Source organism: Dromiciops gliroides, chromosome 4 (assembly GCF_019393635.1).
Source record: "Dromiciops gliroides isolate mDroGli1 chromosome 4, mDroGli1.pri, whole genome shotgun sequence".
Taxonomy (NCBI): domain Eukaryota; kingdom Metazoa; phylum Chordata; class Mammalia; order Microbiotheria; family Microbiotheriidae; genus Dromiciops; species Dromiciops gliroides.
In genome coordinates, this window is record NC_057864.1 from 418,639,058 (window position 1) to 418,664,550 (window position 25,493).

At 42.5% G+C, this 25,493-nt stretch overlaps 1 protein-coding gene across 1 annotated transcript in view; it reads left to right on the forward strand.

The window, feature by feature from the left end:
• The first annotated feature begins 3,972 nt into the window (after positions 1 to 3,972).
• The window catches only part of SLC44A3 (solute carrier family 44 member 3), a 104,662-nt gene continuing 83,141 nt past the window's right edge, over positions 3,973 to 25,493 (forward strand). The window contains exons 1-4 of the mRNA XM_043962445.1: positions 3,973 to 4,074; positions 7,502 to 7,644; positions 13,047 to 13,183; positions 14,383 to 14,476. Of these exons, the coding sequence (XP_043818380.1) occupies positions 7,511 to 7,644; positions 13,047 to 13,183; positions 14,383 to 14,476 (365 nt within the window). The 5' untranslated portion in view covers positions 3,973 to 4,074; positions 7,502 to 7,510. The remainder of the gene's footprint in view (positions 4,075 to 7,501; positions 7,645 to 13,046; positions 13,184 to 14,382; positions 14,477 to 25,493) is intronic.

The following is a 25,493-nucleotide window of genomic DNA, read 5'->3' on the forward strand; positions in this document are numbered from 1 at the left end:
GGAATTCTTGCCACTTTGTACTTGAGTACTAAGTAGACGGAATTGGCCTACTGGTAAACGAAGGTTGGGGGTGGGGAAGGATCATTTGTTCTGCTAAATGACTTGGTTTACTCCATCTACCTGAGAAACCAAGTGATGAATTGTAAGTCAAATGGAGGTAGTTTCAGAACAGGTTGAGCTATTAGACCTAAAGAGGGGCAATTAGAGGATGCATGTCAATTGAGTTCTACATTGGTGTGGCCCAGTCTCTTTATCATTAAGTCTGAAATCTATCACTTGTAGAAAGGTATAAATGGCAATGCTTTTAAATCTGTTGATGGTGTCCAAGAGAACTAATGATACATCCTACTTCCCATCTTTCATTGGGAAGGAGCGCAGGGGAGACTATGGGTTCAGGATGTGACATAAACTCTCCTTTAGTTTTGCTTATCCACTTTTCTTTATTGCAAAGGAGGGTTCACTAAGAAAGGAGGTGGATTATCGGAAAATCACCTTGGTATAAAAAACAAAAGGCATCAATACAACTTTAAAAAAAAATTACTCATGACACAAAACTTGGAATCCTGGCAAGTTCAATTCTCAATTCAATAAACATTTATTAAGCACCTACTATGTGTCAGGCAGCAGCTAAGTGACACCATGGAGAGTGTCAGGACTAGAGTCAAGAAGACTCATAATCCCTGAATTCAAATCTAACCTCAGTCATTTACTATGTGACCCTGGGCTAATCACTTACCCCTATTTGCCTCAGTTTCCTCATCTGTAAAATGAACTGGAGAAGAAAATGGCAAACCACTCCAGTATCTTTGCCAAGAAAACCCCAACGGGCAGCTAGGTGACGTAGTGGATAGAGCACCGGTCCTGGAGTCAGGAGTACCTGAGTTCAAATTTGACCTCAGACACTTAACACTTACCAGCTGTGTGACCCTGGGCAAGTCACTTAACCCCAATTGCCTCACTAAAAAAAAAAAAAGAAAAGGAAAAAGAAAACCCCAAAAGGGGTCATGAAGAGTTCGACACAACTGAAAAAAAGACTAAACAACATGCCAGCACTATACTAAGCACTTGGGTTACAAATAAAAAGAAAATCAGCCCCTGCCCTCAAGGAGCTTACTGATTAAAAGGGGGAAGACAAAGCACAAAAGGAAGCTGGGGGGAGATGAAAGCAAGAAGGGTAACTGATGAAAATCGAAGTTACCTGCACAGTTCCAAGCCCTTTATAAAGGAAGGCTTTGGGAGAAGCTTATGGCTCTAAACTCCAACCTCCAATCAGAGTAGAGAAGCAACTTGAGGGAGGTGAGAAGGTGTTGAGTATCAAGAGTTGAGTCAATCCACATGGTGAAGAAATTTCCTAGTGATCACTTTATCCTAAGGAAGGCATAATGTTAGTGATGTTGAAACCAAGCAAAGCCTTTGATGAGACATGAAGAAAAAATGATGGGAAAAGACAGGAAATGTCAAATCTCTGAAAACACAATGAGGACCCTCCAAAAAATACTGATGAGGGGCAGCTAGGTGGTGCAGTGGATAGAGCACCGGCCCTGGAGTCAGAGTACCTGAGTTCAAATCCGGCCGCAGGTACTTAACACTTACTAGCTCGTGTGACCCTGGGGCAAGTCACTTAATCCCCAAATTGCCTCACAAAAAAAAAAAAAAAAAAAAACCCCAAAAAATACTGATAAACTAAAACATGGTTAGTATCTAAAATGTAACTCTTGGCAAGGGTCTTGTTTCATTTTTCATATTTGTTTTCACAGAGCAATTCAGAACCATGCCCCAAAGGCTATAAAACTGTGCATACCCTTTGACCCAGCAATACCACTACTAGGTCTGTATCCCAAAGAGATCATAGAAGAGGGAAAAGGACCCACGGGTACAAAAATATTCATAGCTGCTCTTTTTGCAGTAGCAAAGAATTGGAAATTGAGGGGATGTCTATCAATTGGGGAATGTCTAAACAAGTTGTGGTATATGAATGTAATGGAATAGTATTGTGCTGTAAGAAATGATAAGCAGATGGATTTCAGAAAAACCTGGACTTACATGAACTGATGCTGATTGAAATGAGCAGAACCAAGAGAACATTGTACACAGTATCAACAACATTTTGTGACGATCAATTGTAATAGACTTAATTCTTCTCAGCAATACAATGGTCCAAGGCAATACCAAAAAGACTTATGGTGGAAAATGCTCTCCACATTCAGAAAAAGAACTATGGAGCCAGAATGCAGACTGAAGCATACTATTTTCACTTTTGTTGCTGGGTTTTTGTTTTTTTTTGGTTGTTGTTGTTATTGTTCTTGGGTTTTTTGCATTTTTTTCCTTCTGTTCTGATTAATGTGGAAATATGTCCAACATGATAGTAATGTATAACCTATATAAAATTGCTTGGTGACCTCGGGAGGCGGGAGGGAAGGGAGGGTGAGAGAAAAATTTGGAATTCAAAAATATCTTTACATGTAATTGAGAAAAATTTTTTAAAAATAAAAATATTTGGTTTCCCAGAACCAGAGAGAGAGAGAGAGAGAGAGAGAGAGAGAGAGAGAGAGAGAGAGAGAGAGAGAGAGAGAGAGAGATTTTTTTTTACCGTAGAGTGGAAAGTGAAGCCCAGTGAGTTGAGTGTTTTGTTCAAGGTCTCAGGTAGTAAGTGGCACCACTAGGATTTCATCAGTGGGCATTCCCCAGCAACACAGTGCATCCCCACAGTCACACAACTAGTAAGGATGTTAAAAAGTGGAATTTGAACCCAGATCTCTTCTGATTCCACATTCAGTAGCCTTTCCACTCCACCCAGCGGTATTAGTACCAAATAACAAATGGGTTTCTGTATTTATTCCCAGGCAGTGTCCACGGAAGGCAGCGAGCCTCCCAGTTCTCTATCCGTCCCCCCCCCCCCCCCGGGATGAAGTTCGCACGGCAGATGAGACAATCCGGCTGACGCCCAGGTCCCGGTCCTTTGGCGACTAATGAAGTCACCTGGCTCCCGGAGGCAGGCGGGGAGGTGGGGCTCGGAGATGCTGAGGCGGGGCTCGGGAGAGGCGGAGAGAGGTGCGAGGGGTGGGGCCGCTGGCCTTGGGGACACTTGGCAGCCCGCGCCCCTGCGGGCCCCCGCTGGCCACGTGGAGGCGCTGCCGGCCCAGCTCCACCCTCTGCAGCCACCGGGACCACCTGCGGGCAGCTCTGCCTGCGGCTCATGCATCTCCCAGTACAGGGCATCGGCGGGGGTGGCCCCGGCTCCTAGTCCCCAGCGGCGGGTGGCCAGCGAGTTGGCAAGATGCCGTGCTTCGGAGGGGAGTACGTGGTAAGTGCTCTCGGGGAGCCTTTCAGGGAGTGGGTAGGCATCGGGTCCAGCACCTGCTGTCCCACTGCATCCCTGCGGAAGGGGCAAGGTGGAGAGGGCCGGCGGAGTGAAAAGCGCCCCGGGATTCCAGTCTCTTAAACTACGGGGCGTAGCCGTCCCAGCTGCTGCAAACCTTCTGGCCACCTGTAGGTCCGTGGCCTATTTTGCACCCTCCACTCCCCCCCCCCCTTACTTTCATACCCAACGGGCAATCTCTGTGGGTAGTAGGAGTGGAATAAGGGACCCGGCTCTTGCCCTTGAGGATGGCATCGGGCCATAGGCATGGAATTAAAGCTGCATTCAGGTGTGTGTGGCTGCAGCGAGCAGGTGGTATAATAATAGTAAAGACCACAATAACATTTAGGATTTATATGGCATTTTAAAGTTTGTACAGCGAATGTTGCTTTCAAAAATGATTTCTAAACAGCCAACCCTCCCTTGGGTCAGCAGCTATTCCCGGTATTTTATTTCTGCTGTTAATGAATAGTCAGAAAAGTTAAAGCATTCAATTTCAGTTCCTGGGGTGCGGTTGGAAAGTTGAGACCCACGTGGTTACTAATCCTCTTCTAGTTTCTCCTCCTTTTTATTCCCCTTACCCCTCATGTTTTCTCTCTCTATGAAAGGTTTCTGCAGAGGAAAGCCCCAGACAGAGAGAGTGGAGACCACAGATTTATAGAAAATGCACAGATCCAGCATGGCTAATCCTGTTCTTTCTCTTTTGGGCTGGTTTGGTGAGTGTGTTGACCGGGAAGGGTGGAGGGAGTTGGGGGTGGGGAACGGGGAAGAGAAGGTATATTTGAAATGATGCATCTAAATTCTAACTCTGGTTCTAGAGTCTGCAAGGGCCTAGAAGCCTGAGTTCTAAGGTTCTACAAAACTCAGACATATTCAACAATGGTAATTTTTTTTTGTAGTTAGTTTTATAAAAATATAAATGCTGCTGCTTAGCACAGTGCCTGGCAACCTATTACACTTAATAAATGTGTGTTGTATTGTATTGTAGTGCCAAACCTGAGGAGGTCTTGTTGGAAATTTCCTGTGGCCTGGTGGACTGAACCATGTGAAATTTTCTCCTAAGGCCCATGTGCCAGATCTTAATGGGAGACTCTCTAAGGGACGCTGGCACTGGAGTTTGCCAAGTGATGTTAATGTCATCCAATCTTCATTTTCTGTGGATGTATGCTTATCATTTTACCACCAGCTTGCTGACTGAGAGAGAACACAGGTGATTCTCAGAAGGTGATTTAGGATTTCCTTTTTTATTTTATTAAAATATGAATTATGGAAGGCAGGGAGAAGCAAGTTAGATTTGTGGTCAGAGTATTAGTGTCCACTTGGAATAAGAGTTTTTACCACTTGCCACTTCTGTGACCTTGGTTCAGTTACTTTAACTCTGGAGGGGCCTCAGTTTCCTCCTCTGTAAAATGAGGGGGTTGTCTAGATTCTAGTTTCTTAAACTGTGGGTTGAGATCCCATATGGGGTCGAGTAACTGAATGTGGAGAGTCTTGAAAATTTTGACAATAGTAAAAGGTTATGTATATTCCTATTTTATATACCTATATACCTGAAGTTTTACAAAAATTCCTTAGGCAAAGCGGGCCCCAGTGGAAAAAGTTTAAGAAGCCCTAGATGGCTCTGAGGTCCCTTTGCTCTCAATTCACAATCCTAATTGTTACACATTTTGATTATTCACTTGACAATTAAAACTGAGACAAACCCGGGGAGAGTGTCCAAGTGACTCTTTGGGGAGTTGTCCTGGACCCACACCCTTTTGATATTTTGTGCCTGGAGCCAGCCAACAGTTAACTACGCCCTGGCCCTTGCTGTAAAGTGAATGGTACTGATTCCCCACCCCCACCGCCAACACACAGGACTGCCTGTCACCTCCTTTCCTGCATATATGTATAGGAGTTCATGGGCCTTTCTCCGGCTAAATCAAATTCTTTGGTTCTGTCTCTAAACTTGCCAGCCCACATGTTTGCAGGAAGAGTTTGTCTGATTACTGCAGAGGGTCTTGATCTCACTTCTCAAAGATCTTCCTTGGGTACCTGAAAATAACTTTTGTATTCACTGAAAACAAGAAGAGGGACTAGCCTCACCTGGTCGGGGCATGCATGCCACTTGCTACCTTGTCAATGATTAATTCTGAAAGCAATGGAACAGCTTCCAAGGCCTGTGCACCTGGAATGAGATTCCCTGTTGCTTGGAGCCCAGGTCTGCATTGAATGTGAGCAGGTGTCACTTTTGCCCTCCTTTACCCCTAGTAAAGACAATGTTTGTTGACTCTACTAATTGGTTTCCAACCAGGCGGTATGATACAGAGGGAAGAGGGCTGGATTTTGGAGACTGGGAGAGTTCAAATCTTGGCACACCAGTGTGACCTTAGGTCAATAACAACAATAATAATAGCTAACTTTTATATCATGCTTTAAGATTTGCAAAGAGTTTTATGTGTGTTATCACGTTTGGTTGTCCCCCAAACCCTATGAGGTTGGTGCTAATAGCACCCCCATTTTACAGATGAGGAAACTGAGGCTAAGAAAAATTAAGTGACTTGCAGCTAGGATATGTCTGTGGTAGGATCTGAATGCATTCAGTGTGTTCAGCTGACTCTAAGGCCAGCACCCTTATCCATTATGTCACCTACCTGCCTCCTCTCTGGGCCTCAGTTTCCCATATCAGTAAAATGGGAAGGTTGGACTAAATGACTTCTAATATCCCTCCCTGCTCTTAAAGCTTTTATCATGCCAATTGGTTGGGAACAATTAGTATGGCACAGTGGAAAGAGCACTGAATTTGGAACCCAGAGCATCTGGGTTCAAATGCTTATTTTTCTCATCTGTAAAATGAAGGGGTTATGTTAGATCAGTCCAGAAGACCCTTCCTGCTCTAAATCTGTCATCTTAAGCATAATGTATGGAAATAAGATGAAATATTCTGGGTAGAATAGAAAGTTTGAAAGTGATCATTTGGAGGGCTCTGGGTTTTGGGGGGTGGTGAAGTTAGGGTGCAGTGTTGTTCATTTAAGTACTGGTCCACTGGAGAGAGTTAAGTGACATTGCTTCAGGTTGGTTACTAATTCCCCCCACTGATTATACATCTTTCCACTTTGTTCCAGAGTGCCTGCTAACCTTTAAAGGCAGGCAAGTAGATGCCTGCACAGAGCTGCTTTCTCTCACAAATGGTCATTTTAATCATCCGCTCTCGGTTCCAAGTCCATTCTGGGAAAGAAGCCTTAGCTGAAAAGGCCTTCACTTTTCCTGAGCAAAGCTCTGGGAGAGGGGCAAGCGGACACTGCCTCTATCTAGTAGGGGCCAAGCAGAAAGTCAGGAGAATGAGGGAAACTGCAGAATCTGCTACATCTCTTTGGTGGGAGGAACACATGACTTGGAATGGTCTGGTGGTGGCCTTCTCTTTATAAATGTCTGCATTAACGAGCCTTACTGTCACTGAATTCAGACCAGTTCTTCCAAAGGAGAGAGAAGGGGCAGCTAGATGGCGCAGTGGATAGAGCACCGGCCCTGGAATCAGGAGGACCTGAGTTCAAATCTGGCCTCAGACACTTAACACTTACTAGCTGTGTGACCCTGGGCAAGTCACTTAACCCCAATTGCCTCACTAAAAAAAACAAAAATTGTCAGGTCTTGAGGAAGATTGGATGAGGAAAAAATTTCCTCATATCTAAAGATGTGAAATTGCTAGGAAATCCAAACATCTTATCAGATTTTTTTTTTAAAAGCAGTTAAAAGTTGTAGCCTATTATAAATGGAGGACTATGAAGCTGAAAAATATGGAATATGGGGAAGGGCAGAGGGTTCATAATTGAATTAGACCTATTAATGCTGCTTATTAAAAGAGAGAACTAGGGTGATGGTGAGTGATACAGGCAGAGGACCTGGCTTCAAATCCTGCCTTTAATGCTTCCTACCCACATGACCTTGTATAAGTCACTGAATATCCCCAAGCCTCAGTTTCCTCATCTGTAAAATGAGGCAGTTGGGATTAGATGGCCTCTGAGGTCTTTTCCATGGAGAGCTGTGTTCTTAAGATGAGATTTTCCCTTTTCACATCCAAGTTTCCTAAAGAACTTCTGGAGGTGAGTTTTGTGAGGTTAAGGCCGAGTTTCACCCCCGATTCTCTCCTTGGGTTTTATCTAGGTGTTCATCATGGGCTATTCTGTCATAGCTGGAGCTGCAGGAAGACTGGTGTTTGGCTATGACAGCTATGGGAACGTGTGTGGCAAGAAGAACTCCCCCGTGGAAGGGGCCCCTCTTTCTGGACAGGACATGACTAAGAGGAAGTAAGTGCCTGTATCAGTTGCTTAAATGGCTATGAGATCATTGTCTCCTATTGAGTTGATAATGATGATGATCATTTTTCTTTAGCATTGTATGGTTTGCAAAGCTGCCATAGTTTATAGGATTATAGAGGAAAGGTGACCAGGAACTGTACGAAACACCTTACAAATATCTCATTTGATCCTTACAACAACTCTGCAACATAAGTGCCATATTATCTCTATTTCACAGTTGAGGAAAATGAGGCAAACAAAGGTTAAGTGACTTGCCCAGGGTCACACAGCTAGTAAGCGTCTGAGGCTAGGTTTGAACTCAGTTCTTCCTGACTCCAAGACCAGCATTCTATCCTCTATCTTTAATTGTATATCATGGGATCCTAGATCTAGAACCATCTGCAACCTCAGTTGGCATTTAATCTACTCCCCTCCTTTTACAGATGATGAAACTGAGGTCCAAGGTGGTTGTGTTTTACCCAACGTCACTCAGGTAGTAATCATGAGACACTAGATTTGAACCTAGGTCCTCTGATCCGAGTCAGCAGCCTATTATTTAATTTGATAACTAGACTAATACTGGTTAAGCACCTACTGTTAAGGGCTAAAATTCTAGCTAGTCTGTCTAAAATATCTTATGAGTGGTTGCCAATAAATTACAAGCCTTAGCGAGAGTTAGGCTTTTAAGCATTTATTAAGGAGAATAAGAATTTGGTAAAGAGAGAAGAAAAGGCCTAGATTTCTATCTATTAAAGGGAGAGCACATTTCTAGCTCCCTTCTCCACCAGCGTCCCCAGGAAAAGAGCCCAAGACCAAGCACCAGTCTCTTCCTTTTTCCTCCCACTAGCAAATGTCACTTCCTGACACCAAAGAAAAGACGCATGTTCTTGCCCTCAAAGACCTTCCTTTCATGGTGGAACTTTTCTACAGTAAGTCTCCAGCAGGTGGCATCATTCCAATCATAACACTACTAAGTGAAGATCTTGTACTTATAGGAGAAATGGTAAAAAAATTACTCAGAATCATGGAATTCCAGAGTTGGAAGGGACCCCGTACCAGCAAAGAACCCCCATTACAAGGCAACATACAAGGAGTGGGATGACAATAACAATAACAATTCTACAGCAGTATAAGGTTTGCAGGCAGACTCTACATGAAGCATCCAAGAAAGGGAACCCACCACCTTCCAAAGTAGTCCATTTAACTAGACAGGCCTTGCCCTCAAAGAGCATCCAGTCTATTGGGGGGGTGGGGAGGTGAGGCATCCATACAAACAACACTAATACCAGGTAGAATGTGAGTAAATACAAAAGAGAGGTTGGGGAAAATATCAAGGGAAGCTTCATCCGGGAAGAAAGAGAATGATTTCAACAGACAGCAGTATGGGCTTTTTCTAGACACAAAACGGAGCGCATGGCCCGATTTGGCTAAAGGAGAATAGCATGAAATAAAGCAGGAAAGGAAGGTCAGACCCAATTGTAGAGAGCCTTGAATGTCAGTTTAAGGACTTTGCGTTTTATTCCACAGGGAATGGGGAGCCATTAAACACTGGAGCACATTAAAAAAAATAATGCGATCAGATCTGTGTATTCAAAAAGATTATTGTGGTGGTGACGTGAAGGACACTTGGAGAGGGTTAGAGAGGGGCTGATTAGAAAGCTGTTGCTTGCTAGAGTCTTTCTGAATAGTGATGAAGACCTGAACTAGAGCAGTTATGTGGTGAGGAAGGGGGGTTGTGAAGGAGTGGACAGAGAAGAGAGAGATTATCAAGGTAGACTCTATACATATTTTCAAGCTGAGTCAGCATGTGGGGATGAGGGAGAGGGAAGAGCCAAAGAGAAATCTGAAGTTTGGAGTTTGTGTGACTGGGAGGTTGGTGGCACCATCAAGGGAAATGGAAAAATCAGGAGTTGGGACACAAGGAGTTGGAAGAGAACTCGGCACCCGTTTAGACCAACCTATGTCCCAGAAAGAATTCCACTACATGACCCCAAAAGTGGCCATCTTGTTTTCTTGAAGATCTACAGTGATGGAGAATGCACTCCATCCCAAGGATACATCCCAAGGCAATCCATTCCACTTTGGGCCAGTTCTCATTGTTAAAAAAAAATAAACTTTTTTTCCCAGTCTGCCCTTCGGGGCCAGAGATAAAGTCTAACATCTCTTACAGCCTTTCTCGGTGGGAAAATAACTCCTGTTTTGGACAGACTGAGTTTGAAATAGCAAAGAAACAGCTAAGTGGAGATGGTAACATTCAATGAGAAATTGGGGGAAAATAAGGTTAGAGTTTAGTGAAAAGTTTGGGAGTAAAGATAGAGATTTGAGAGTTTTGTGAGTAAATAGCCGGGAGACTAGATCAGATTGCCCCCAAAGATAATATAAATAGAAGAGAAGAAAATCTTTAAAAGGGGAGGGCAAAGAAGAGAAGTGAAAGAACTGATTAAATAGAAGTCTGTATAGAATGGTTTTACATATGTAGACAGATTTGTGTCTATGGGCAGTGATCTCTGGGGGGGGAGGGGAGGGATTAATTAATTTGCATGATAACTTTATTATATTTTTAAAAGGAATAGCAAGTTGTATGTAATAGATTTGCAGTTTCATGTGCAATCTTTTTTATTATATGATGTTATAGAAATGCTTGTTTGATCCCATAAATTTAAAATTAAATAAATAAATAGGTTGTTTTGGAGGCCTTTGAGGGATGTCCATAGAAGGTAAGAGAAAGAAGAAGCAAAGAAATAAACAAAAAAGAAGAGAGCGGGGGCACATGAGCCGTGTCATGGAAGATTAAAGAGCAAAGGCTCATCAGGAATAGTCCATGGGACCAGATGTTACAGAATGGTCATAGAAACATAGATTTAGAGCTAGAAGGGGCTTGGGAGCATCAAGTCCAACCCCTTATTTTATAAATAAGAAAACTGAGAATGAAATAAATTAAGCCCTGGGTCCCAGAGAGGCAGATTTGAACTCGGGTCTTCCTGACTATAGGAAGGGACTACTAGGTGGCACAGTGGATAAAGCACTGCTCTGGGAATCAGGAAGACTCATCTTCATGACTTCAAATCTGGCCTCAGAAACTTACTTAGTTGTGTGACCCTGGACAAGTCACTTAACCCTGTTTGCCTCGGTTTCCTCATCTGTAAAATGGACTAGAGAAGGAAATGACAAACCACTCCAGTATCCCTCAAATGGAGTCATGAAGAGTCTGACACAACTGAAAAACAACTAAACAACAACTTCCTGACTGCACAACTTCACTTCCAGCACTCAAAACTCACCGACTGGTCAAAGCGGCTCGTGAAGGGACTGGAGATTAGAGAATCAGATTGGAGAATTAGCAAGCCATCATCGACCCGGGAAAGAACGCTTTCAGGAAACTGGAGACAGAAACCCAATTTAGGGGGTGCAGGAATAATGGAGTAGATGGTGTTTTGTTTTTTTTTAAAGTTGAGGCAGCTGACATAAGCATCAACTGCTTTTTCTAAAACTTAGGCCATAAAGAAGAGAAGAGGGGATGATGGCTTGAAGAGGTAGGGATGGAGAAGGAAGTCGTGGTCAAGAGAAATGTATGGGGCATTTAAGATATGGGAGACTTGAGTGTGTTGGTAGGCAGAAGGAAAGGAATGTGGCTGCTGGTGGTTTTGAGACTCCTCCATCCCTGCCAGCAGCATAGTAGATCATTGAAGTGGTCTGGAGGGAGAGGGGAGGAAAGGGAACATTTCTGCCCCAAGGAGAAGGAGAACACCCAGGCTCCATCACATGACCTTTACCCAAACCAAGCCCCAAATGTAGCTCCAGCAGTTTTTGAATGGGCAGGGGGGGCACATGTGGTGTTGCCCTGCATAAAGCGTATCCATGTTTATACATGTATGTGCCCTTGTGCAAGGGGAATGAGGCTGTTGTTTCTCTCTGCCCTATCCCTTCCCCCTCCCCCTCTCTTCCTACCCCAACTCCTCCCCCCTCTCTGCAGAAAGTTTACTTGAACTTGCTCAGGTCTAAAAAATATATTTTGTTTTAGTTTGGGACCTCTGATCTCATCCATGTGGCAAATTGCCAGTGTAGAAAAGCCCTCTTGGACACAGAGCAGCAACTTAGCTGTAATTTATAATTTTAGAGAGGGGGGGGGCACTTAGAGGAGAAGTGACTTACCTCTCTCACCCCCAATTACATTATTAGTCTATGTAAGAGGCAGGACCTGAAGGTTGGCCTTATTCCAACTCCATCATTCTTCCTCTCTCATTGATTTTAATCAATCAACAAGCATTTATTAAGCACCTACTGTGTGCTGCGTATTGAACATACAAGCCCAAAGAATGATACAATCCCTACTCACAAGATTATATTTTAATGAGGGAGAAAACAAGTCCATGTATAAGTATATTTTAGGCAACTGATCACAGACTGTCCAGGTGCTATTTAATGGCTGCTTCTGCTTTGGATCACAGACTCATGGGGTTTAAAGGAATCCTAGCCATCATCCAAGAGGAAGGAAACAAGCATTTATTGAGTGACTACTATATGTTGGAGGCTGAATTTGAACTCAGGTCTTCCTGACTCCAGAACTGGTACTTTAGCCACTGTGCCACCTAGTGGTCTCATCTAGTCCAACCCATTCATTTTACAAATCCAGATTCACACAAGTGCAAATATATCTGTAAAGATAAGTTTGAAGGAATAGAAATGTTAAGGCCATGTGAACTTAATTAATACTCTTGTTTGGTACCCAGTGTAGATATCATGGGATCATACACTCAGATTTAGAATTGTAAGGATTTTAGGAGTCATCTAGTCCAATACCTTTGTTTTAACAAATGTAGGGGCAGCTAGGTGGTGCAGTGGATAGAGTACCGGCCCTGGAGTCAGCAGGAACTGAGTTTAAATCTGGCCTCAGACACTAACTAAACACTTACTGGCTGTCACTTAAGTGACTTACTGGGCAAGTCACTTAACCCCAATTGCCTCACTAAAAAAAAACACAAAAAAACCCACAAAACAAATGTAACTGTTCAGATTGCCAGGATTTGAACCCAGATCCTCTGACTCTAAATGAAATGTGTTTTCCCCTTGTATAAATACTTTTTTTTTATTCAGTTGTTTCAGTCATGTCCAATTCTTTAGGACCTCATTTGGGCTTTTCTTGGCAAAGAGACTTGAGTGGTTTGCTTTTTTTTTTCCCCTCTAGCTCATTTTACAGATGAAAAAATCGAGGCAAACAGGGCTAAGTGACTTGCCAGGGCGAAACAGCTAATAAGTGTTTTTGAGGCTGGATTTGAACTGTGGTTTTCCTGCCTCCAGGTCTAGTGCTCTCTCCACTGTACCACCTAGCTACCCACAAATACTTTGAAGGCTGCAGTTAAAAATGAACAAGGAAAGTAACCTCAAACAATTCTTTTCTCCCCTCACCCTAGGCATGTATTCTTTATGAATTCCTGTAATCTGGAAAGCAAAGACCTCAAAATCAATTCTATAGCCCTCTGCGTATCCAGTTGTCCCGAAGAACAATTAGACACTCTGGAAGACATCCGACTTTTCGCCAAAAACAACGGTAGGGATTAGGCAGCACAGGCCAGCTCCCCCTTCCCCTGCCCGTTGGAAACTGAAGAAGTGTGACACGCCGTTGTCTTCATGAGAGGGGGTCCTGGGAGCCAAGTTTCTCGGGTTGTTTTACTTCCTTGCTCTGGTTTCTTTGCATGGCATAATAGAGGCGACAGGTTTCTCTTCAGCTTGTCCAATTTCATCCAGGTGTATCTGGATTTATCTGAAACGTTAGCTGCTCTTTGTGTGTGCTCGAGGCTGGGAAACATTTATTCCTCCATGGAGAATGCCCCCACCCAACAGGTGGGCCAGTACAAGATATGTAACTGATTTACATATTACCAGGGAAGGCAGTGGGGGGAAGTATGTTCATTCAAAGAAGGAAAAGGAGAGAAGTCTCTGAATTTAGATTATGGAAAAATATACTTATTTTGTCTGTAGCAGCACTATACTGACTCTCATGAAGCTTGCAGTCCACTGAAACCTTCAGATCTTTTTCTCCCCAAATAAACTGCCATTTAACCACAAATCTAAATTCCCCTCAATGTGAAAAATCCACATAAAATCCATAGGGGTAGACCCTTTGCCTTCATTTTCCTTTAGGAAATCATATAAGGACTTAGCCTTTCCTCATATAATGCCAGTTTACTGGAATGCCTCTTCTATAACAATCATTCCTATAAACAATTCTGAGTTTCCAGGTTTTTTTCTGTATTGTCTGCTGGCTTTCACGTGTCATCTACAGTTTCCACAAAACTCCAAATTCCCATTTAATTTCTAATGCCAACCCGTAATATATCGACACCATGATGGGGAAAGTTGAGACGTAGAAGGGATAAATGTGCACAACTCAGCCATGCTACCTAATACCAACTGCTGCTGTTGGGTCGTGTGAAAAACCAGCTTCATTAAGAGAGCCACAGGCAGAAGGGACATCTCAGCTGACTCAGAGCCTTACCAGAAATCATCCCTCAGCCTTTCTTCCTAGGTCAGGCTCACTCAATCCCTTTCACCCACAGTTCAGTAAATGGCTTAATCCATGTCTCAGAACAAGGGATTTTACACTATCTGGAAGAAGGGAGAAGTATCTGCTAGAGATATTGTTGGGAAGATTTCCTAGATTTCCTGCTAGGCAGGGGTCAGACTAGATGACAGAAACCCACCACCAAGCCCTTCAGATTCTCATCTCTCCACGTTTTGTGCTTTTAGGTTCCTTCCTGTGTGTTTATAACTTGAATTCTGCCAACTATACCCAAAATCCAAGTGCTGCCTCATTGTGTCCCAGGCTGCCCGTTCCCCCAAGGTAAGACATAGCCTGGAGAGTCATAGCCCATTTAAGTGGAAGAGATCATTGTATCCTAGCTTTAGCACTAGAAGGGCCCTCAGATGCTATCTGGTCCTACCCCTGATTTTACAGATGAACCTGAGGCTCAGAGAGATTTGATTGATTGATTGATCCAAAGCCACCAGAGTAGTAGGTATCAAAGTTAGAATTCTGTTTGAGTTCCTCTTACTCCAAAGCTAGCACACGGCTCAGATAATGTACATTATTATTATTATTATTTTTAAAGCAGGGCAATGAGGGTTAAGTGACTTGCCCAAGGTCACACAGCTAGTAAGTGTCAAGTGTCTGAGGCCTTATTTGAACTCAGGTCCTCCTGAACTTGGATTTATATTCCATTTTAAGTGGTGTTAAACCCACATATTAATACTATCTGTGTTCTATTATATTTTTATTTATTTTGTTAGATATTTGCCTTTAATCTGGTTAGAACACCCCACTTGGGAATGTTGGGGGCAGATGTTTTGACATCTCTGATCTAGTCTGCATCTTCATTTTATGAATGCATAAAATGAGATCAAGAATGAAGAAGTGGGGGCAGCTAGGTGGCTTAGTGGATAAAGTACCGGCTCTGGATTCAGGAGGACCTGAGTTCAAATCCGACCTCAGACACTTGACACTTATTAGCTGTGTGACCCTGGGCAAGTCACTTAACCCCAATTGCCTCACCAAAAAAAAAAAAAAAAGGTAAGAATGAAGAAGTGGTTCATCCAGGATCACACTACAAGAAAGAGTTAAGTCCAGGGCTGCTGGTAGGCCAGATTCCTAATCTATTTCCATTATGCTACAATAGCAGTTCTCAATATTTTTTTTTGTTCTCAGGATCCCTTTACATTCCAAAAAATTGAGGACCCCAAAGAACTTTGGTTTATGTAGGTTAAAACTATTGACATATACCGTACTAGAAATAAAAAGTGATTAAAATTTAAATATTTATTTGTTTAAAAATAACCATTACAAACCCATTATGTGACAAGATAAATAGTATTTTGTTTGTTTTGTTTTGTTTTTTTTTTTGGTGAGGCAATTGGGGTTAAGTGACTTGCTCAGGGTCACACATCTAGTAAGCATCAAGTGTCTGAGGTTGGATTTGAACTCAGTCCTCCTGAATCCAGGGCTGGTGCTCCACCCACCGAGCCACCTAGCTGCCCTAATAAGTAGTATTTTTTATGAAAGTAACTATACTTTCCACCCCCCCCAAGAAAAGAAATTTAAAGAGAAGAATGGTGTTGTTTTACGTATTTTTTTTTTTTTTGCAATTTTGGTTAATGTCTAGTTTTAAGAAAAGATTATATGGATTCTTCTATCTGCTTCTGCATTCAATCTGTTGTGGTGGTTTAAAATGTATAAAGAAAATCTGACCCCAATCAGATATTAGTTGGAAAAGGAAAGCGTATTTTAATATCTAAATGGTGTCTTAGTATTGTGAAGATAGTTTTTAACTTGAGGACCCCTATGGGTCTGAGGACCACACCTTGAGAACTGTGCTGACTTGAATCAGACCCTGTTCTAGATACTTTGAAAAGATACTGAGAGATATGTTCTGTGCCCTCAGGAGAAAGTTAAACAATGGTAATAACAATGGGAGCTTCCTAGTGCAAGGAGCAACCTCCACTTTTACAGTTTAGAAAACTGAGCTCAGGGTGGATAAGTTTATGCCTAAAGTCACCCAGCTAGGACGCTGATAGGAATTAAACCAAACCATTAGACCATAAGATAGCCACAAGGTGATTTAAGGGAGAGGGTGATTGATTCTCTCCTCTGACCACCTCAACTGAGGTGGGCTGGGGGAGGAGAGACCCATCTCCTCCTCTCCTCTGTGATAGTGTGCCAGCTGAAGATCCGAGATAATAAATGCCCTGTTTATTGTCTGCTCAAGGCCACTTTGTTTATAGACACACCCTGTATGCAGTTACCTTGAACAATTCTATTTCACAATAACATCATTAATATATCATTACTTCCATTAGGTCTTACATCCACAGCAAATCAAAAGAGATTGTCTTTCTGTTACAAAAGAGAGTTCAGTTTGAGGGGTGAGGACAATATATCAGGAGATGATTATAAAAGGGGTAAATAAAACTTTTTTTTTCCAGGAGATTGACCAAGCAAGGCCTGCTAGAAAAAACAAATAGATAAAGAGTGTCTATGATGGTCAGACTATGAGGTGTAGGTGCTGGTGGTCAGGCTAGAAAATAGAGATATTTTAGTATAGTGTAATGGGTAGTTAGGTGGTACTGTAGAGAGAGTGCCAGGCCTGGAGTTGGGAAGACTCATCTTTCTGAGTTCAAATCTTGACTCAGATACTTACTAGCTATGTGATGCTGGGCAAGTCAATGAAATCCTGTTTTCCTCATTTTCTTCATCTGTCAAGTGAGCTGGAGAAGGAAATGGTAAACTACTCCCGTATCTTTGCCAGGAAAACCCCAAATGAGGTCACAAAGAGTAGGATGTGACTGAAACAACTGAACAGTATAGTGAAATATCTGAAGTATAGATATTAGCATAGTACCTGGCACATAGTAAGCATTATATAAATGCGCAGCATCATCGTCATTATTGATAGAGAGGCCTTAGAGACAAGAAAAGCTTGATTCAAGTCCTTCCTCTGACACACAGTCAGTGATAGTGTGCCCCTAAAGAAGTCACTTAACATCCAAGTTCCCTAAGCAACTAAGACTTACAGGAAAGGTACCAGTCTGCACTGCATTGGTAGAGAGTTACCTCATCTGAGAGTTTTCTGGACCAAGCAAATCACTGGTCCACATTTCTATGGTATTTTAATGTTGGAAAAGCACTTTACATCTATTATCTTTTTTGTTGTTGTTTGGTTGTGTGTTTGTTGTTGGTTTTGGGAGGGCAGTGAGGGTTAAGTGACTTTACCCAGCGTCACACAGTACATCTATTATCTTATTTGATCCTCATAACCTTGGGAGGAAAGTGCTGTTATTATCCCCATTTTACAGTTGAGGAACTGACTTGCCTAGAGTCAGATAGCCAGTAAGTGTGTGGGGCAGGATTTGAATTCAGATCTTCCCATCTCCAAGTTCAGTGCTCTATCTGCCTTTATAGGATAAACAACCCATTGAGTTAACCCACCAATATACACATCTTAGCCAGATGCTACATATGGACTATGAGCTAGGCCCCAAGCTGAATAATAGCAGAGCAGGATGCAACAATGTTTGAGAAATTACTCACCACTTCAGGGATTACAAACTGCTTCTCCCTACCCCACAGAAGTCCATCTTTCTAACAATACTTTTCCCCCAATGCTCCTAGTTCCCATGACTAAGAGTCATGGAACACTATGATCTCAGAGGAATTCCAATAAGGGTGACCCAGAAGATGCATGGTGAGAGTAAGTCAGCTGTAGGATTTAACCCTAACCCATCATCACTTAGGGACCAGAAGCAGCATCAAAGATACCAACCAGGTCTTGTAGGTCCAGAAAAGGAAGGGGGTCAGTTACGTAGCAAGAGCAAAGGACAGCTAGCTGGGAAGTCTAAGTGCCTTACTGGAATCCATGAAATAGTTAAAGCTTCATAGGAAGACCTACAAGGTTGTGAGGAGAATTCCTATGGGGGACTTATAAAAAAACTCAGACAAAAATCCAATAGAATAAGAAGACATGAAGTGGTTGTAATCCTGGTGAGAGGAACCTTGGAAATCATAGGATCATAGATTTAAAACTAGAAATTACCTTAGAGGTCATTGAGTCCAACTCCTTCATTTTACAGATGAGGAAACTGAGGCTGGGGGGGAGAGGATAAGTGACTTAGGGTCACATAGCTTCTCTAAGACAGCTGGTTAAGTGCCTGAGGCAGGATTTGAACCCAGGTCTTTGGAATCCAAGTCCAACCCTATTTCTACCATACTAGGCTGCCAGATATGATTTGATGCAATGGTCAGAGGCAGAGTTCTCACTGATTGATTGGATCACAGATTCATTGACAGACAAGTATTTGTAATATATTGTAGATAAACCCCACTGGGAAAGTTATGAAATTGTGCTTTATTATTGTTTTGTCTGTCCCTTGTAATGCTTGTTACAGAACAGTTGTCAACTTAGGTGGAGTATGATAGTAATGGGGCAGCGAGGTGGCACAGTGGATAGAGCACGGGGTCTGGAGTGAAAAAGACTCATCTTCCTGAGTTCAAATCTGGCCTCAGATACTTCTTAGCTGTGTGACCCTGTGCAAGTCACTTAACCCTGTTGGTCTCAGTTTCCTCATCTGTAAAATGAACCGGAGAAGGAAATGGTAAACCACTCCAGTATCTGTGCCAAGAAAACCCCAAAGAATCAGACACAACTGAAAACAACTAAATATCAACAAACAAAACACTGTTTTAAGCACTGAGGATACCGAAAGAAAATTAAGATGGTCCCATTGCAAGGAGCTCATGTTCTAACGGAGGAGACATGTATGGAAGTCTTTAGCTGCAAGTCAGATGGAAAAGACCCATGTCATTGGGATGCAGCGGCAATGCAGATGGCAATGTCTCTTCTTCAGTGTTATTTCCCCTGAAGAATCATAATTGCTTCTGATTCAATAGAGCCAAGAACTTTCTTTTCTGGGTTTCTAATAGGTGTGGCTCCAACACCTGAAGGAGTAATTAACTGGAAGGCTGTATCTCCACAGGGGTTGCTTCCCAGGATAATAGGTGTGGACATTTTCGATAAAGGGTCTTGGGCTCAGATTCCTGACCTCACTACCATGGGGTCTGAGAAGATGGTGGTGGTGATAGTTTGATTTCACTCTCACATGTTGCCTTCTCTTTCTGTGTCTGTGTCTGTCTCTGTCTCTCTCTCTCTGGAATCCTTGCTGCTTCACCTAGGCTGACTTGCCTGCCCTGTGAGTGGTATATCTCTTCATCTTATCCATAAGAATAGCTTTTGTCAGCATCAACTAGTGATAGGGATTGGACCAGCGATTTTGTTGATGTAATTCCAGAAAAGGAATGCACCAATGCAGGTCAGCACCTTCTCTACAACTTAGATTCTTAGGAAATTTCTTGAAGCACTGAGATGTTAAATGATTTGCCCAAGGTCATATAATCATCCTTACATATCTGAGCCAGGATCTGAACCTAGGTCTTCCTGGTTTTGAGGCCACCTTTCCGTCTACTATGTCAGGCGGTTTCTCAATTCCAAATGCTTTGCTAAAATCTAGCTAAACTACATCAACAACATTCCCCTAATCTACTAGTCAAGTAACCATGTCAAAAAAGGAAATGAGACATTCTCCATGAAGATTATGCTAACTCTTTGTGATCACTGCTTCCTTTTCTAGGTGTTCACTAACCACCCCTTTAATAATAACATTTTATAAATTTTGTCTGGAATCAAAGTCAAGCTCACTAAGTATATGAAAATTGAGGTATTTGAGATTTTCAGTCCTGTGACACCTCTTCTGCTCTCCATAATGTTTCTTTCATTCAAAAAAAAAGTTGGTAAAAAATTTTTTTTTAATTAAAAGGTTTTATTAATGCCCTTTGTTTTTGCAGCCCAGACATCTGGATATATCTCCTTCCCTTCTCATTGCCCTCCACTACCATCACCATAAAACAATTTCTATGATCTTTCAAAGATCATTTCCAATGGTTTAGTAATCCTATCTGCCAGCTTCTTGGATCCATGGGGATATAAATCATTTGCCTGGTAACTTGAAGTCGTCAAGGACAGTTAGGGCCTCTCTTACAACAATCCTATTCATTTTGGGTTTCAACACCCTTTTAGCCACTTTTGTTCTGTCCTCTTCAATCCAAAGGCCATTCATCTTGTCAGAACAGAAGCCAAAGTATAAGTTGAAGAGTTCTGCCCTCTCCCAGTCTGAGGCTGTTATCCTGTGCACCCCAAGCATTGATCCTACCCCTCTCTCACCCCCAATAATAGTTTAAAATGTCTCTGCATTCCAATTGTGTGAAATACCTGAGAACTATCAATACTTTAAAGACCAAGCACTTCATAGGCTTTCAATAAAAACTCAAGTCGAGTTTCAGTAGAATTGAAGGTCAAAGGTGACTGGAGTTGTTCTCGTGCTATTTCTTCTAAAGTAAGCACCATTTGTCCTCAGTAAATTTGAGAGATGGGAGAACTCTTGGCAAGGAGAGCAACCCACTTCATTTCTCAGGAATGTCATCTTCTAAAGGATCTGAGTCTTCTCTGAGATGTCAAACATATGTTGGTGAAATACAGCCATGCTGGGGAAGAACATAGCAAGTGTCTTAAGGGCTCACAGCAAAGTTATACAACAGTTGAAGACAAAGAAATACAGTACTGCCAGTAACTGAGACTGGTGAAGCAATTGAAGGAGAATGGAATTTTTAGAGTTGGAATTTAACCAGTGCTAACTGAACTTGCCCTTCTCACTGGAAATGAAATCTGAGCACCACAGGAGGGTTTGGGGTGATGCCCTTGGATTTTGATTTTCATTTATTTATTTTGTTATAAACTTAATAACCCTCACCAAAAACTACAAAATAAGTACACAAAAAGAATGAACTCAAACTAAAACCATTATTAGCATTTAACAGGATAGAGCAAAACAAATGGAAGACAAGTGATAAATGTGTTTGCTCTGTCCTCAACCAAGTCTGTCTGAAGTCCTACTGTTTAGGGCTCATTTCTTTGCTTGGTCCCATGATTTCTTTTGTCTAGGGAGATCCCAGGGGGCAGCTAGATGGTATAGTGGATAGAGTGCTGGCCCTGGAGTCAGGAGGAGCCGAGTTCAAATCCGGCCTCAGACCCTTAATAGCTGTGTGACTCTGGGCAAGTCACTTAACCCTCTTTGCCTCAGTTGCTTCATCTGTAAAATGAGCTGGAAAAGGAAATGGCAGACCACTCTACTATCTTTGCCAAGAAAACTTCCAGCAGGGTAATGACAAGTCAGACAAGACTGAAAAAGGAGATCCCAGTCAAGAAATTCCATGGTCAATACAGATCAGAACTTGTTCTTCAATTTATAGGAAACTTATGGAGAATTACCTTTAGCTTACTTTTCTCTTTTCCTACAGAGCTGTGTTAACAAATCTCATCAGTGTAGTATTTTAATGTTGGCAGAAGTGTCTAATACATGTTATCTCATTTGATCCCAACAAGAACCCTGTGAGATAGATGTTATCCCCATTTTGCTGATGAGGAAACTGAGGCTCATAGAGATAAAGTGACTTTCCCAGAATCTCCCAGCCTAGTAAGTCTGTGAAGTGCTGTTCAGACATAGGCCTTTCAGCATTCTACCCACTGTGACCTGTAATGTATATGCATGCACCTTTTTTGCTGATCAGACTTGGGCATTTTAAATTCAAAACAAAACTAACAGTTAAAGTTCAGTTGGATATCTTGGCAGAAGAATGAATTGCGCCATCTAATCCCATACTGGTAAAAAAAAAAAAATGCTCTTTATCATGCATTGCTGCTATCCCATGATCCTTCTGCTCTCTTGCAATCACTTCATCTCCTCATGTTGACTAGATGAAGACCAGTATGAACAAATCCGGTTCCCTGCCTATTGAATGACTGACATTTCTTGAGCTGAAGGGGGCAGAGATTATCTCTACAATTCTGTCCCCTTTTGTACCCAGGTGGAGTGGGGTGGGGTTTACTTTGCCTTGTGTTGCTAAGGTGGTTTTTCTTTTCTCTTTTTTTGAGAGGTAAAAGTCTTATCCTGGCCTGACACTGGCAAATTAAACTTGAGATGTTTGGCCATGGCACCAAAGGACATTTTCCAAATAGCTCTCTCTGACTAAGCCAATTGTTTCCTCTTTCTTTATCGGTCATGGGGATGGCTGATACACCCTTTCCAGCAATGTCCGAGGATCAAGGACACCCTCCAGGTTTGTAGAGGCACAAAATCACTTTGCTCAGTAATGGAAACGTGGATCAGCAGATAATACAAGAGCCTGGTGACTATCTTTTTCCATCTTATGCCATCCCTCTTTGTCCAGTGCAGTGTAGGACTTTTGATTTTAAGTATACAAGTCAGGGAACCAAGAGTTCTGGTTTTTATTTAAGTTTCTAGTTTATGGATATTACATTTGTACACCAGTGTTTCCTATTATATGCTATTTTGATTTCTGCTTATCCTTTTTTCATAAAGTACCTGCTACATTCAAAGCAGTCTATATGAGAAGCAGTTCAGTGTGGTGGATAGAATGCTCATCTTTGAGTTGTGGGTTCAAATCTAGCCTCTGACATTTACTAGGTGTGTGACTCTAGGCAAGTCATTTTATTTTTAGGTGTCTCTGGCAACTCTTGAGATCTTTTTTGTTTGGGGTCATTTTGCTACCAAAGAATCTCCCAGGAGTTGTTTGTTTATTTTATTTTATTTTATTTTTTTGTGGGGCAATGAGGGTTAAGCAACTTTCCCAGGGTCACACAGCTAGAAATTGTCAAGTGTCTGAGGCTGGATTTGAACTCAGGTCCTCCTGAATCCAGGGCTGGTGCTTTATCCACTTCTCCATTCAGCTGCCCCCAGAGTTGTTTCTTTCTTTTTTTTTTTCTTTTTTTTTTTGTGTGTGTGAGGCAATTGGGGTTAAGTGACTTGCCCAGGGTCACACAGCTAGTAAGTGTTAAGTGTCTGAGGCCGCATTTGAACTCAGGTACTCCTGACTCCAGGGCCAGTGCTCTATCCACTGCGCCACCTAGCTGCCCCCAGAGTTGTTTCTTAATGACACATGTGCAGGACTTTTGGTCCTGCCATCAATCTTTGCTGGGAAGAGTTGGGGGAGAAGAATTTGGCAGTCAGCTGGGCCTGCACCAGCTACCCTTGTGTAGAAAAATAAAGGACTGCTAAGAAAGTAGGAAAGTAATTGTGAGGGTGGGCTTCAAGGAATTATAGTCCAGGAAAGATAAGGTAAGAGGATACATTTTCCAGTTCTTGCTTTTTCAGAAAAAGTCCTTCAAAGAAAAGTCTTTTCCTTGTGCCCCTACCCCCAACTTGTCTTCTGGTGGGACATCCATGTTTGAGGAGGGGCCAGTGGTGCCTCCCTTGGGGACACATCTTTCCTGGGGATGCTGCTTACCCCCTAACTTTCTATCAGTTTCTTGTTCCTGTCTAGCTTCTTCTACTTCCAGAGGTTCTGTTTTTTCAGGAGCTACCAGTCCTCCTGGCTTCTGGGTTCTAATTCCTCCAGGGTCATGGTGGGCCCCTGGTGCATGTGAAAGAACCAATCAGGATTCCCTGAGTCAGGCTTCAGGGCCCTATCTGTAGATGTGGAACCCCGTGGCATATGTGGTGAACAGCACTGGCTCCTTGCATACACCTGGATCCTTCAAGGACTCTGCAAGCAAAGCCTTGCCTTCCTCTCACTTTATTACCAGCTTCTCAATGTATCTCAGAAAATCTAGGGTACCAAGAGTGGCAGTACTGAGTAACAAGGAACCCCACAAGATAATTCAGCTCTGAGTGGTTCCAAAGATATACTGTGTCACTCTCCTTTGGTCTTATTTATTAAGTCATAAATGGACTTCAGTCATTTATTATTATTATTCTAGGAGGAGCGGGGCGATGAGGGTTAAGTGACTTGCCCTGGGTCACACAGCTAGTAAGTGTCAAGTGTCTGAGGCCAGATTTGAACTCAGGTCCTCCCGAATCCAGGGCTGGTGCTTTATCCACTGTGCCACCTAGCTGAGTACATAGTTCCCATACTGGTAGTTTCCCATGCTAACTATTAAGTGGAAGGCTCTGTGCTAGGGGAACGCAGAGACACAGATGAAAGGATTCTTGTCTTTTTGTAACCCCTCTGCTTAATACAGTGCTTGACACATTGTAGGCACTTAATAAAGGTGGTGATGGAGGAGAGGAAAGGGGATGGAGAAAGAGAAGAAAGAAGCAATAAGGAGATGGGGAGAGAAGGAATCAGACAAATAGGACAGCGGCTTAGAGGGTTATTGGCAAAGTTGAGACTGAGAATGTGATAGGAAAGAGGGCAAGGATGGCAAAAGGCACCCCAGCCTGGTTTGCAGACATTCCAGTGCCCCTTAGGATGTGAATGAGCTTAACATGAGGCCAAAGGTTAGGTGAGTTAGAGCAGTACTTGGTGCCCTGCTTTTTTTTTTTCCGAGCAGCTGCACTGCACAGAACAAAACTCTGAGCAGTCTGCATATAGGGAGAACCTGGCCATGGCATCATTTATGTCAGCCACTTCCTTCCTTGTTTATTCATTCATTAATTGATTAAATATTAAACACCTGTTTATGTTACAGGCTCCTAATTTAGTTCATCAGAACCTTATTGAATATTTCCTATATGCAGGGCATTGAAGGTACAAAGACAAAAAGAGGTCAGTCCCTGCCCTCAAGGATGTTACAGTTCTGGAGAGATATAGGTACACAGATAAAGGCCAGGTAGTTTGAGGAAGCAGAGAGTCCTAACAATCAGGAGAATCATGGGAGGTTTCATAAAGTCAGGTTGGAAGGGAAGATAAGCATTCTGAGGAGTGAGGAGGGATTGCATTATAGGCACAGGGGTATTGGCAGGGAGTGAGAAAGGAGGCTTTTGGGAAACTACAGAGGTGGGACTTGTACTGAGGAATCACTACTGGGCACCCCCCCCCCGTACCCCACCCCCACAACCCCAATCTGGGATATTTATGTCACTCCCTGTTCTGTACCCAGGCATGCAGTTTAGACAGGGTTCTGTCCGAGGAGGAGCACATCTCCAGTCAAAGAGGTTAGGATGCCTTTTCTCAAATTCTTAAGCTGGTTAAGTCTCCCATCCCAACACCCCAGGAAAAAAAAATGCTTAGAGTTTAGGTGATGGCTCATGTCTAGGTCTCCTTAAAGTGAGGAATCAAAGAGGAACCCATTGTATGATATGAATCAGTTGTGGGACAAATTATGTATTTCTGTACACAAAAGGAGTGTTAGATAGAGGACATTCCAGAAACATAAATGAACAGAATGAAACCAATTCAGTTAAGTTATAACTACTGTTAGTCTCTTGTTATAGTCAAAATATAAAGCAATTTGCAGTAC